General features: G+C 40.8%; 1 protein-coding gene across 1 annotated transcript; it reads right to left on the bottom strand.

Annotated features, from left to right (window-relative positions):
- Positions 1–4,911: 4,911 nt before the first annotated feature.
- Positions 4,912–12,818, bottom strand: cacng6b (calcium channel, voltage-dependent, gamma subunit 6b). Its single transcript, XM_028580847.1, has 5 exons — positions 12,747–12,818; positions 9,649–10,398; positions 6,858–6,932; positions 5,370–5,507; positions 4,912–5,208 (listed from the first exon to the last, which is right to left on the bottom strand). Exons 2-5 carry the CDS (start codon positions 10,010–10,012, stop codon positions 4,988–4,990), a joined length of 798 nt encoding a protein of 265 aa, XP_028436648.1. The 5' UTR covers positions 10,013–10,398; positions 12,747–12,818; the 3' UTR covers positions 4,912–4,987.
- Between the last annotated feature and the right edge of the window lie 968 nt (positions 12,819–13,786).

Here is a 13,786-nt window from a genome sequence, read left to right as displayed (position 1 = left end):
GGCTTTAAGATCAATTTGCAATTGATGTTTTTTTTATTCCTTTTTCAGTCAACTTTAGCATGGGTGTCCTAATTTTTTCACATGACTGTAAATTATATATCTCAATCATCAGTAACAAGTTGGCAGAATTGGACAAGCAATTCCAAGGGCCTGAATCCATACAGTGCAGTACTGTAAATACTGTAAAGAGTCTGAAAAGTTGGTACATGGTACTATAGAAACAGTGTCTGATAAACAGTAGTACATTACAGTAAAGAATGATGATGAAATATTACATCCATAGATGATGTAGTCTAATTGGTTCATGATCCACGCTAATTGGTGACATGTGAATCTCGTTATCTTGAAACTTTCATGATCTAAACATGGAATATTTTTTGTCTGTTTCCATACAATTATGCATTAAGAGTAATGCTACAGTTACTTATCATTTTGAGTAGTTTGATTGTAATGGAATGAATCTAAAATGTAATGTGTGAATTGCTTTTTGAAATAGTAGTACTTTGATGTTAAGTTGTGTCATATTGAACAGGTGATCTTTGTTAAATGAACAAATGATATTTGGTTTATGTGCATTGTATCCAAGCAATTGAAAGAGTTAGAGTTTTGAAAAATGTGCATTTTGATCATTGGTTGTGAGTTTTGTGTCTGGAGTTTTGAAAAATGACATCAAGGTTCTGAAATTAGTAGCAAAGTGATTGTAAAAAACTGTAACTAACAGCTATATATACAACCAGGCTAGTGTGTCATGTGCATCAGTTTCTGCCCACTGATAGTTAAAAGCATATGTGAGTGTGTGTGCAGGTGTTTGAATGCCACTCAGTCCCCAGCATTTCAGTTGTTAGAATAGTTATTGGGACATCTGATCAGCCCATTGTCTGTGTGTGTGTGTGTGTGTGTGTGTGTGTGTGTGTGTGTGTGTGTGTGTGTGTGTGTGTGTGTGTGTGTGTGTGTGTGTGTGTGTGTGTGTGTGTGTGTGTGTGTGTGTGTGTGTGTGTGTGTGTGTGTGTGTGTGTGGCAGAGGGGTTTGTGGAGGTAACTGGCAGGCTCGCCTGGAGACAGCAGGGAAAGTGACGCACTGAGTTCAGGGGTGGGGAAGGAGAGGAGAGGGCAAAGGGGTGTGAGGATAGGCTGGTGGGTGACATAGTTTAAATTCATGGATAAGGTTTCCCAACCTCTGCAGTGATATGCATTGCGATGAGCTCTGGCCTAATTATAGAGGAGAAGATTTGGGGGAGGTGGATGTTGGCAGAGAGGTTAGGAGTCACATTGTGAAGGGCTGAAAATGAGTGAATGTCAAATTTGAAAGCAGACAGGGTGTCATGTCAGCAAATGAAACGGAGGCAATTATTTTATGTCAAATACCTTTAATAATAAGCAAAACTGGCGCCACATACTGTACATATATATGTGTACAAATTACCATGTATTTTGTAAAATATCCTTTTCTGGTAGAGAGACAAGGTGAGCATCCTATGACAGAAATAAAGCGTATTTACTGCATACATGTTGCAAATACAGTGACTAGAGACAACACTATAAACCATTCATACAATATAAACCCATTCATTCAGTTTATGTGCAAAGTTGAGCTTATGAAGTGAGTCCATATAATTCTCCGATATACAAAATAGTATTTTAATCACTTCTACAGTTGATTTCATTCAACATACACTCATAGTGAAGCAGCAATCATCCAATAGTTGTAAAACACACATAAATAATAATAAATAATGACATGAAGCCTTTCGTTAATCAAGTATTAAGTGTTAAAAAGCTTCATAGGACTTATTACTAGAAAATTAAGGATACTCATTGACTGTTCATAAATCAACATGTAGCATATACATATAAGTAACTTCTCTGAAAGTAATCAGGACCGCCTCTATACTGATTGTTAGCATTATCACAAACAGAATGTGTTGCTACGTTGATGGTGATACATTCTGATAGTGCTTTCAGAATTTGAAACTGTGGAAGCCCATTTCCGCCTGAAAAAAAAGTACATGAAAAGTTAAGAAGAAAAGAAAAAAATACTTATACCGTTATAATTATGAGATGGTTTGTGTCCATCAGTTTGCCCCCAGAAGCCATAGTAATGATGACAGGATCAGAAAAGGAAGTCAGTTGTCATTGTAGAGCAAAGTAGTCATTTTAATCAAAACCAGGAACTTTCCCTTGCACTAACCAAGTTGTTTTTGTGCCTAACGCTGGCTACACACTGGCTGCGTGGCGTGAGCGTGGTACACATGTATGTTTCCCATTGATAAACTGCACTCAAGCAGTAGTATACTTCATGTTAAACATAAATATATACTGATTTGATTACAACAAAGACAACGGCAAAATAGGCTACAGAATATTTCGTTCTGTATTAACAGGTGCAATATTTGAAAATCGATAATTATTATTTATTTATTTTTAAATTACATTTATGTCAAAACCTAGAGACTTTCAAACATCAAACGTCATTTATTAATACGTATTCATGTCAAAATAACATATAAACATCTTTTCCTATTCTATTTTGCCTGGAAACGCTTCCAACGCTTCCAGGCGTCGGTTCTATTTCTAGCATGCGTCTCGTGCAGGCAGTGTGCAAGCTCTAACCTGTTAACATGGGAGCCGAAATAAAAACGGACACGCCACGCAGCTGACACGCTCACACCACACAGCCAGTGTGTAGCCGGCCTAAACCTAACCAAACCATAGCGTTGTTGCCTCATAAAAGCAGTGATTTAGTTTAAAAAACAAAGATAAATTATGCTGTCCCGCCCATAGGAGCATCAGATCAAAATAAAAAAAGATTCTTGGCAGAAATGGGCTTCCATGTTAAACAGACCACAAAAGGTTTTAGAATAGAAGTGTCTGAGCATTTTTTTAAATGTATTTACTCTCCTTATGCTAGCAAAAAGACTGAATTTATGTGTGGATGTACAGCTATGGGCAGGCTAACAAGCCTATTTGTGACACACAAAACACCAGTTTGAAAATACAGCCTTCCTCCTGCAGCTCTTGGTCCTAAGCCCCTCCCACCAGACGAGCACCAGTATATGCACATGCTTCATACAGTCACCTATACAAGTAGTTGCTATTCATTTCAATCATTCCGATCGTGATTGTGATCCTAATGCCATTATATAGCCGTCCTGTTTTCTTTGAAAACTTGTGGGCCTGTAGAGCTTGTTGAGATGACATACTGTGATTGGAGGCTCTAGCTAACTACATAAACATGAATTAGCCATAGCTGTAAGTCTTTGGCTACGGTTAGAAGAAGGCTAAACTTTTTGGAAAAGGTTATCTCTATCTCTGAAACGCTTCGCTAATATTGACACGTTTTATTGTGTTTATTGTCAGACTCTCTTTTAGACTTTATTTCTTCAAGTATGTCTTTTTTTAGGGTTTTGTAGTGTAGGTAGTTGTTGCTAATGCTGGAATAGCAACTTTTTCTGCAGGACCTTCCGTCATTGAATCATGCTTTCACTATCTGAAGGGATGTGCACACGCATGTGCATTTGTAGAACAGCCAATAGGAACGCCCTCTCTCTCTGATATGTCCTGTGATTGGCCAAAGTCTTCCGTCGCAGGCTAGATTTTCTAAAGCCTGAAAATAGAGCCAAGAGGAGAAACCACTTGAATTAGTCTACCATATGCTGAAAGTTGGAACAAAACTGTTTTTGCCTAATGACGCCAAAAAAAATAAAACTGCCTAAAAAACTGAGTACCCCAGTTTTAAGTAAACACAACAGCTACAAATTTAACAGCAGTAGCCCTGTTGTTCCTTTAAATCTATTTTCTACCCCAAAAAAAAAAACTCACTAAAACAATTTTTTACTAATTCTGAAGGCCTCACTAATGCTGACTTCTCTTCATACATTTGATTAAGACCTTGTGTAACTTTCCTGACAAATTGTATGCCAAGAGCAAGCAAAGTCACAGCCAATCAGGAAATGGACGTTTCCACTTGCTCTTAAACAAGAGGATAGTACAGTATCTCACAAAAGTGAGTACACCCCTCACATTTTAGTAAATATTTCATTATATGTTTTAATCATTATATCTTTTAACACTGAAGAAATGACACTTTGCTACAATGTAAAGTATTAAGTTTACAGCTTGTATAACAGTGTAAATGTGCTGTCCCCTCAAAATAACTCAACATACAGCCATTAATGTCTAAACCGCTGGCAACAAATTTCACTACACCCCTATGTTAAATTCCCTTAGAGGCAGGCAGATTTTTATTTTTAAAGGCCAGTTATTTCATGGATCCAGGATACTATGCATCCTGATAAAGTTCCCTTGGTCTAATTAAAATAGCCCCACATCATCACATGCCCTTCACCATACCTAGAGATTGGCATGGGGTACTTTCCATAAAATCATGTCTCAATGCAAATCAAACTAGCTATTAGGCTAACTGACATAAAACCATGCCAATCTCTAGGTATGGTGAAGGGTATGTGATGATGTGGGGCTATTTTAATTCCAAAGGCCAAGGGAACTTTATCAGGATGCATAGTATCCTGGATACTATGCATCCTGATAAAGAGAAGATAGAGAGATGATTTTATGGAATGTACCCCAGGCCAATCTCTAGGTATGGTGAAGGGTATGTGATGATGTGGGGCTATTTTAATTCCAAAGGCCAAGGGAACTTTATCAGGATGCATAGTATCCTGGATCCATGAAATAACTGGCCTTTAAAAATGAAAATCTGCCTGCCTCTATGGGAATTTAACATAGGGGTGTAGTGACTTTTGTTGCCAGCGGTTTAGACATTAATGGCTGTATGTTGAGTTATTTTGAGGGGACTGCACATTTACACTGTTATACAAGCTGTAAACTTAATACTTTACATTGTAGCAAAGTGTCATTTCTTCAGTGTTGTCCCATTAAAAGATATAATGAAATATTTACTAAAATGTGAGGGGTGTACTCACTTTTGTGAGATACTGTATGTGCATATTTTATTATTATTCAAGTGCTAGATGGCGCTATTCTTGTGTGGCAAGCATTTCTGCCAGGGGCTGAAAGGAAGGGAAAGGATGATGAAGAGGAAACCTCCGAAAATAAGAATGGCACCCGCTGAGCCAACGCAGGCCACAGACCAGGACAGCTCATGGTGTAAAGGTATGGAGTGGTCACTGGACAATAAGGCCAGCACAGACTGGTGGAATATCAGGATAGAGAGAAGGACCAGTACACCTGCACACAAAGAGGAATTAGTGACATAAAAATAAAAATAAAATCATATCAGACTTTGTAATGTCAACAAACAACTGATCATAAAGATGCCAAATAATAGTCAGTTAGTGATATTGCCAAACTTGAATGTAAATAGGTATCATAGCGTAGTGAGGTTCCACCTGATAGGATGAAACAGAAGGAGGCTGGCTTGAGAAAGAAGGGCACTCCTTTGCTGAGAGACATGCCGATACAGATGGAGCCCATTACCATCATAGTCAGACTCAAAAGGGCCAAGATAGCTGCTGCTAGGTTCAGCTCTGTGAAGGAGAGCAGAAAGAAATTTTAAAAAAGTGAATGCGAGTAAAAACAAGAGTTGAAATTTGTAATTTTATTCAGCAAGAAATATTCAGGAAAGATGGCAGACACATTGTGAAATCAGATATTAGGTTTAATTCTACTGGGTTATAGTTGATTATACTTGATCATGAAAATACAAACATGGTGTGAATTGTGCCACTTCCCATACTGGCTCCGACTGATTTTATTGGCATTGCGAACCTGAACAGGTGCGACCCAAAAAGCTGATCAACATTTCACAACAGCCAGTGCCAGTTTTGTGTTTTTGGACACTTTTTTGACACAATTATTTTATTAATGAAAACACAGCAGATACAAGCTTTAGGAATAGGATAATTAGGAGGGATAAGAAGCCAAAAAGGTGGTGAGATAGATAACGATGAAGGCAACACAAAAAAACGTTTTTAGATTGATTCATGTATGTTTCACATCATCGATGACAGCCATTGGTGCAAGTGTGTGCTCATAAGATTTTTAAATGAACCTGTAGAGACTTAAAACTTGCTTGACGTGAATCAATCCTCACAGTGAACACATTTTGTTAATGCAGTTGGCACCACAGAGTATTTTGAAGAGGCTTTATTGTTGGTGCCTGGCATCTACGAGCTGTCTGCCAAACAGCAACCACTTTCAGGGGAACAAGACTGAAGAGTCTGATGTCATGTCAGAGGATCTGCAAGGCTATTTAGGCAAACACACACACACAGACACACACACACTAACATGCTCACAATAACTAAGGTAACATGCTAAAGTTTAGCAGGTATATTATTAATATTTACAATGTACACAATCTTAGTTTAGCATGTTAAATACAAAGAACAGATGGGAATGCCATTAATTTTGCATTACGTCAATGCTTGCTTAGTGCAAATCTTCTGGGTTTAATACACAAACAGCACACCTTCTGCAATTTGTTCTAACAGCTCTTATATGTTAAATGTCTGAGCTTCCTTGAATGCATCAAAACAGTCCCTGCTCAAAACCTTTGACCTGCTAAGCTAAAGCTATAGTTGACTTTATGCTCCCTGTGATGTAAGTATAAAGTCTCAGCCAGCTGATCTCCAAACTGCACTGAAACCAGCGGCTGCCCGGACAGTAAGGTAAACACATTAATCAGCCTGATAGCTTATGGTTTGCTTTGGAAAATGGGTGGCAGCAAAAGTTAATGGGCTGAAACATGCAAAAACCACCAGCATGGTCCTCTGAGCACTGCAGTGAACGTCTTTATTGATAGTAGCTGCAATGTAACCGTTAGTGTGCATCTGCATGTGTAACAGAAATTGCAGGGAGGAAGCATAATGTCTCACTCTTGTTAGTTGTCTTCTTGAATATGACTGCATTCTCCCCAGAGGTGAAGAATTTGAAGTAGGTGCAGTTGGTTTCTGTTGGTAGATAAAAAGACAAAGAGATCAGACACAGGTACACACACACACACACACACACACACACACACACACACACACACACACACACACACACACACACACACACACACACACACACACACACACACACACACACACACACACACACACACACACACACACACACACACACACACACTCCTATGGATAGCTGCTGGTCTTCTGTTATGTGCCTCCTATGCATCCGTGCACTCTGTCCTTCCAGGCATCATTCCTATTTCTATCCAAGTGTCGAGAATTAGCTGGAATACCCAGAGACACACACCGCTACACACACACATATACACACACACTGTCCCGCACTGCACATATGGTGCCGCCAAAGAGGGTGAGAGACAGTAAACCACTGAGGGTGGATGGCAGAGGGGAGAAAGAGAGATAGACAGAAAAAAAAGGTGCAGATGGAAGATATAAATGGAGAGGCGTGGCTGCAGAAGAAGAATAATGAGTGAGGGGAAGGGGATATGTGGAGTGAGCGAATGATGAAGGGGGATGTAGGAAATAGGGATAGAGACTCGGAGGATGAGATAGCGGGGAAAAGGAGGAATGAGTTGGGGGCAGATGGAAGGGGTGGTGAGTGAAGAGGAAAAGAGAGGGGAGCCACAGATGGAGAAGGAGGTGAAGGAAGCAGGAGATGTCAAGAGGGGGAGGAAACACAGAGGGGTTGGTTAATACTGCATTAGACTCTCCCTCAGTCCCTGTCTGTCCCTCTTCCTCGTTCCCCCCTCTCTATATTTAGACAAAAACTGTGAAGTAGTCAGATTCCACTTGGCTTCACAAGCACATAGTGATGACTTTCACTCATTGAACATTATGTGGTCCAAGATGACCACACGCATGCACACACACACACACAAACACATTTCTTTCACACACAAAAACAATATGTTTGTGCCTAAGCACATTTGCAAACATTTCTACTAAAGCAGACACACCATTTATAAGGTTACTGATTATTTTTAACACATTATGCTATGACAGTCAACTGGTTTTGCTCTCGCTGTCCCTGCTGAGGCTATAACTATTGAGCTGTCATGTCCCTCTCCAGCAGGCAGCGAAGATGGATAGTTGGTCTTGAGATGACAGGCACAGCATCAGCGGGGCCGCACTTTGCTCAGGACAGGAGCGAAAGGCACGTAAACAGCGATGTGAAACAGTGAAGCAGAGATGGCAAAAACAGTTGTTTTTCTCCAAACATGACAAGCCCACGGCCATCTGCGACAGGCGGCGTGGGCCAACAGTGTTAGGAAGTGTGAGAAAGATTGTCAAAAGCATACTGGCTGCTCTCACACACACACACCAACAGACCATCTCAGAGGCACAGATATAGATCTGCTAGCTAGAAGCAGCCAGAGATGCATGGACATTTTGACAAGGTAAGATGAATTAGCCCTTGACAACTGGATAGAAAAACAATGTTGTGTCACATCATTCAAGGTGATGCATGTGAGTAGTATTTATGTATATATGTGAACCACGTGTATCTCTGCTGGATGAGGAGATTTCTTTTTGGTAGCTCTACTGTGTCTCAGCAGTTTCCCTGAGATAGGCAGTGATTCCAAGAGCAGCAACTTCAAAAGCCTTCCTTGCCAATCTCTATCTCACTTCTCCCAATACCTGTCTCTCTGTCTCCACACTCGCTTTTCAGACACAAGTAGGTCATTGTGGAGAGAATCAACGCACCCTGGAGAACCCAACCATGGTCAAGTTGAATGAAGTGCTTTTAGAAAAGAACACAACTCTAAATATGGATGTTCGTCAACACAATAAACCTGTGGTCTGCGGCACTGCCCCATATCATCGTCTGTACTGTGTGTACAACAGGAGATGATTAGGTACCCAGTCAAGGGAAAAACTTGAAATTGATGCTTCATTACACTGACAATATTGTGAATCACAAAGATGATATTGTATAATGCTACATGTACATGCATGCTGCTTCATGTTCTTAAAACGCATACGATGGTCCTGCTCATGCTCTGTAACTGAGCATCGTATTTCTTTAATGATTCAATTTGCACATTATCTGTAGGATGACCTAGATACATATGTATGCAGGCAGCTTCACATACACAACTATCCTCTCTCGATCCCTTTAAAAGGTTACAGTGGATGTACATGTGTGTATATATATATATATATATATATACTGAAAGAAAATGATAAAATATAAATATGTTGCTCAGAAATCGGGAGATTGTTAGTGGGATCGATTCTTTTTTATTAAAATGAAGTGTTGGCATAGCTTTCCTCAGTCCCTTATGGGTTCAGATAAAAGACCTACAGATGTAAGCATATTCCCAGAGGGCATACATCGCATTAGTTAAGCCTGCTCGCTCTGTTTTCACATCAGTGGTGATGGCAAAAGAAAATTGTGGCAATTAGGTGTACACGTTTCTTCCCCCAATGATGTCAACATCCTCTCAGAAACATCTTTTAACCCTTTTTTTTATTAATTCACTTTTATACTGAGGCTCATGTAACGTGGAAGTAGCCTCAAGGTAGACTTGCATGGCCTGGTAATTCAGTTTGCAGAGAGGCAGACATGAGCAGACAGTCGGAGAAACGAAACAGACACATGCCCTACAGAAACCTCACCTGCTCACCTCCTAGACAGCACTGACAGACAAATGAACACAAACTCACACAAACACACTCCAGCTAGAGGTCTCACCTCCAGGTAGTTCAGCAGGGCCACAGCTCGTCCTCTCTGGGTCTATGTCAGCCACCCATAGGGTACGAATGCAGCCCTTCCACAGGCCATAATGGGCCATCTGGCAGGTCTGGTTGCCGCTGAAATTCTTTGATTGGGCCAGCTCCACCCAAAACTCTGTCCCCATACCCAACACCATCAGGGTCACGCCAATGATAGCCACAAAGAAGGCCAGCTTGATCTTTCCCTCCTTGCTGTCACTCATCTTGTGGGTCCTCCTCTGTCCCCTTCCAGATTTAATTCCACCTAAACCCCCACCTTGTCCAGCCCCTGCCACCCCGATGCGACCGTCCTCATCCTGCTGTACGAAGAAGTTGGACCACATACTGATCCCAACTGGCCAGGCCCAAGGAAGACCAGGGGAAAGAACAGGCCACTTGGGCTAAATATTAGTGGAGCAAATAATAGATGACAAGATGGAAGGAGGAAATGGGGAGAGGTTAAGTGTGAAGAAGGTGCAGGTTTAAAAACAATGTATTTTAAAAACACAGCTATCAGCTATCCTGTGATCGATGGGTAAATTGAACAAAAGCAGTCAGCGTGAACAAAGGATCAAGTGAAAATAAGTAGGCAAGACAATGAAATTAGACTGAAAGAGATATGAGTAAAGCTACAGTGAAGTGGGTGGCAGATGAAGTCAGGGAAATTATAAAATGGGAGGAGACGGAGGCAAGGACCAGGAGAGCCAGTGTCTGTTTTACGTCCAGTCCCCTGAAATAGAGAGATGAAACAGATAGATGAAAGAGCAGCCAGCATATGCTTCACAAGAGCAAAATCCTTTCATCACCAGCGTAATATTTAATTTCCAAGAGCTTTATCAGCATCTACAGTATTCCCTCCCTAAAAGCCATATGACATGCTCTCAGCCAACAATAGATAAGCCATATGGTGTTTCCCTGAAAGGCAGATTTTGCTTCAGATAAAGAAACAATTGGGCTGAATGAGCCGGTGGAGTTGGATGGTGCGGGTTCAAGGTGAGAGATAACACCACAGCGCAGACTGGACCACCCATTTTTTTATTTATTACAGTGGACTTAACAACAGAGCTCTTCCCAAGCAGGTACACTATTTATGGCTTAGACACAGATCCTCTTTGATCTTAGGGGATAATGGGTTGCCACAAATACCCCCCATCCTGCATTATGTGTACCAGCAAACACTGGGAAACTGCCACCATGACATTTTTAAAGTGTGCAGTTGTGTGTGTGTGTGTGTGTGTGTGTGTGTGTGTGTGTGTGTGTGTGTGTGTGTGTGTGTGTGTGTGTGTGTGTGTGTGTGTGTGTATGTGTGTGTGTGTGTGTGTGTCAGTATGGGGCATATGCACTGTAAGTGGGTCCAGGTCGTTATAGAGTTGTTTCCAAACTGTGAGCGAGGGGCCTTTGGAGCCGTTTAAACAACATGAGTGGCGGGGCACAACGGTGTCGGCGCACTGCGCAGGGTGCATGAGAGGTGATAATTTATGGCTGACCCTCTGACAGACAAGAGGGGGCTGCAGTAATTAACTCTGCCACACACAGTTGGTGGATCACTTAATTCATAGATTTGCGCTGACAGCATCAGAGGTTTTATATAGGCAAAGCACCACATGAACCTACTTAGTGCAAGTCCTTTGTGTACACTTTTTAGCAGTGCATTAATATAAAGAGCATTATGCAGTATGCACATTTAAAATTACTTTTCCAGTATACATTCTAAATATTATTGTCAAAATAGCCGATAGTATAAACATATAAACAACTAGAAAAAAACTATGGTCAGCATATGCTTATGGTTGAAATGATCATTTAAAGTGGAAATGATTAGTTGGTTAATCGGACAGAACATTGTTCGGCAACAATTTGGATATTTAATTATTCATATAAGTAATTTATCAATCAAAAGAATGAAAAGAAATTTGAGAAAATTAGCTGCAGATTAATCGATAACGAACAAAATCATTAGATGCAGCCTTAAAGTCATTATCACAATATTTGTAAGGCTCATTACTGTTATAGCTTATACATTATGATAAAGCAAATGTGTGCAAAATCACATATAAAATGATCAAACTAATGTTCAAAGCAATAAACTGTTTCATTACATGTCACCAAACTTTCAGATGTGTAAAACAAAAACTGTCATTTGAGCAACTTTATCTGAAAGAGTAAACTCCTTTTTCTGGAAAGATCATGTGCTACGATTGAAAGCTCTAGAACAGAAGGTCGACTTTGTGGTGTGATTGTTTGGATGACTACTTGAATTAGATTTTAATCACAACTTGCTTGGAGAGATTCATTTGGACAACAGAAATGTGTAGAACAATAACATGATAAGATTATATCATCATGATATTATTTTGCCAAAAGTCGATGAATGATTATATCAAAGTATCGCCCAATCCTAATTTACAGCATGCCCTGCAAAGGGATATAACTCAATTCAATTGTATTACATTTTATTTAGTGTCAAATCATAACAGAAGTTATCTGAGGACACCTTTCATATGGAGCAGGTCTAGACCCCACTCTATAATTTATAGAGACCCAACATTTCCCCATGAGCAATAATCTTCTAATATTAGGAGATTATCTTAAAAAAACAAATGTCTCTAATGATCCAAAGGTTTGGAATAGCAGCCATGCATTTGAATACTCCTCCAGCATTAACTGTAATAAAGAAAATCAAGACTGCAGCTGCTGACAGCCAACTTAGTAGTCATAGAGTAACAAACCTTGATCACATTACATCCATATTAACCACAGAATGATCGGAAGGGTCAGAGCATGCCAGGCTACTCTACACAGGGAGGGATAACACAGACAAATGCTCACTTTGTACTAAAACATTATCCTAAGCAGAGTATGCATGTATGCATGTGTTTTTGAGGTTGATGATGCAACAACAGCTATGATGCACTGACTTCTAAGGTCTGTAGCAGCTGAGCTTGTACACACGGGTGCATTTTACATGAGAAAACTCTATTGTTTCACCAAAGACAGCCACAGCCACCTGTGTGACATGTGGGCGTAAGAAAGAAAAACTATCTAATGCACATGAGTGAAAAGAAGAATAAGTCTGACCTGTTTGGCGTGTGCTGTTCAGTTCAGGAGGAAGAGACGCGTGAAACTTAATAGAGGGGGAGAGTGGTGATGGGGGAGTTAGTGAGAGAGAGAGGGGGAGGTACATTAAGGGTTATGGAAAGTGAGTGTAACAGGGGAGGGGGCTGCAGCCTGGTTGGTTATAACACTGTTGATGATTAAATGTGTGTGTATACATGGCTGTTTGCCCCGCTTAGACTGCACCTGCAATCTCAACAGCACCCTGTTCACACTCCACACGTTTGAATCTTAAATCAATGAGCAGAGGTGCTACAGGGTGGTCTGCTCACATGACCACAGCCATGCCAGCGTGATTAAAAAACATGTCTGTAACAGCCTTGCGTGTGTGTGTGTGTGTGTCTATTTTAACCAGCCACCTGTTAATGACATTAAGTGAGGGTAAAAGTGGAGCCTGTTTGTATGTGAGGGGCTAGGATAGAGTTTTACAGCAACACAATATACTGTGAGGTAAGTGCAACTGTAGTGCAAATGTGACAGAGACAGAGTGAAAGTGAAACAGAGATGGAAAGAGCAGCAGAGAGGGGACACATAAGAGAAAGGAAAAATAAGTGCAAAAAAGGACAGAAAGATGGGAAAAGGAAGTGAAAGAGTGATAAAAAGGTAAAGAAACACTAATGTCTGGGGTAGATGCAGATATGGACTACACTGGCTGTAAATGAAATGGTTTAGAGAAGAAAATGAGAATGTGCAGCCCCATTTCATTCCTCACTGAGCAAGGTCCGGAGAGATTTCAGAGTCTCAGCCTGTTCTTGTGGAAAGCTTTACTCGTGGCCCAGCCCTGCTTGGCTCCTCCACAGTTTAGGTTACATACGTGGCACAGCGAGAGGGAGGCCAACCCCAGCGGCCAGCCACGCTCAGGGAGGGCAGGAAGGGGGGAAGGGGAGAGAGGGGCAGGGGGTGGTGATGCAAACTGAGACTGAGTTGGGAACAGAGAGAGTCAGGACAGGAGAGAAAGGGGACAAATCAGGCTGTAGGCAGTGGCAGGAAAATAAACACCTACA

Source organism: Perca flavescens, chromosome 6 (genome assembly GCF_004354835.1).
Source record: "Perca flavescens isolate YP-PL-M2 chromosome 6, PFLA_1.0, whole genome shotgun sequence".
NCBI lineage: Eukaryota > Metazoa > Chordata > Actinopteri > Perciformes > Percidae > Perca > Perca flavescens.
This window is presented reverse-complemented; position numbering and strand designations above follow the sequence as displayed.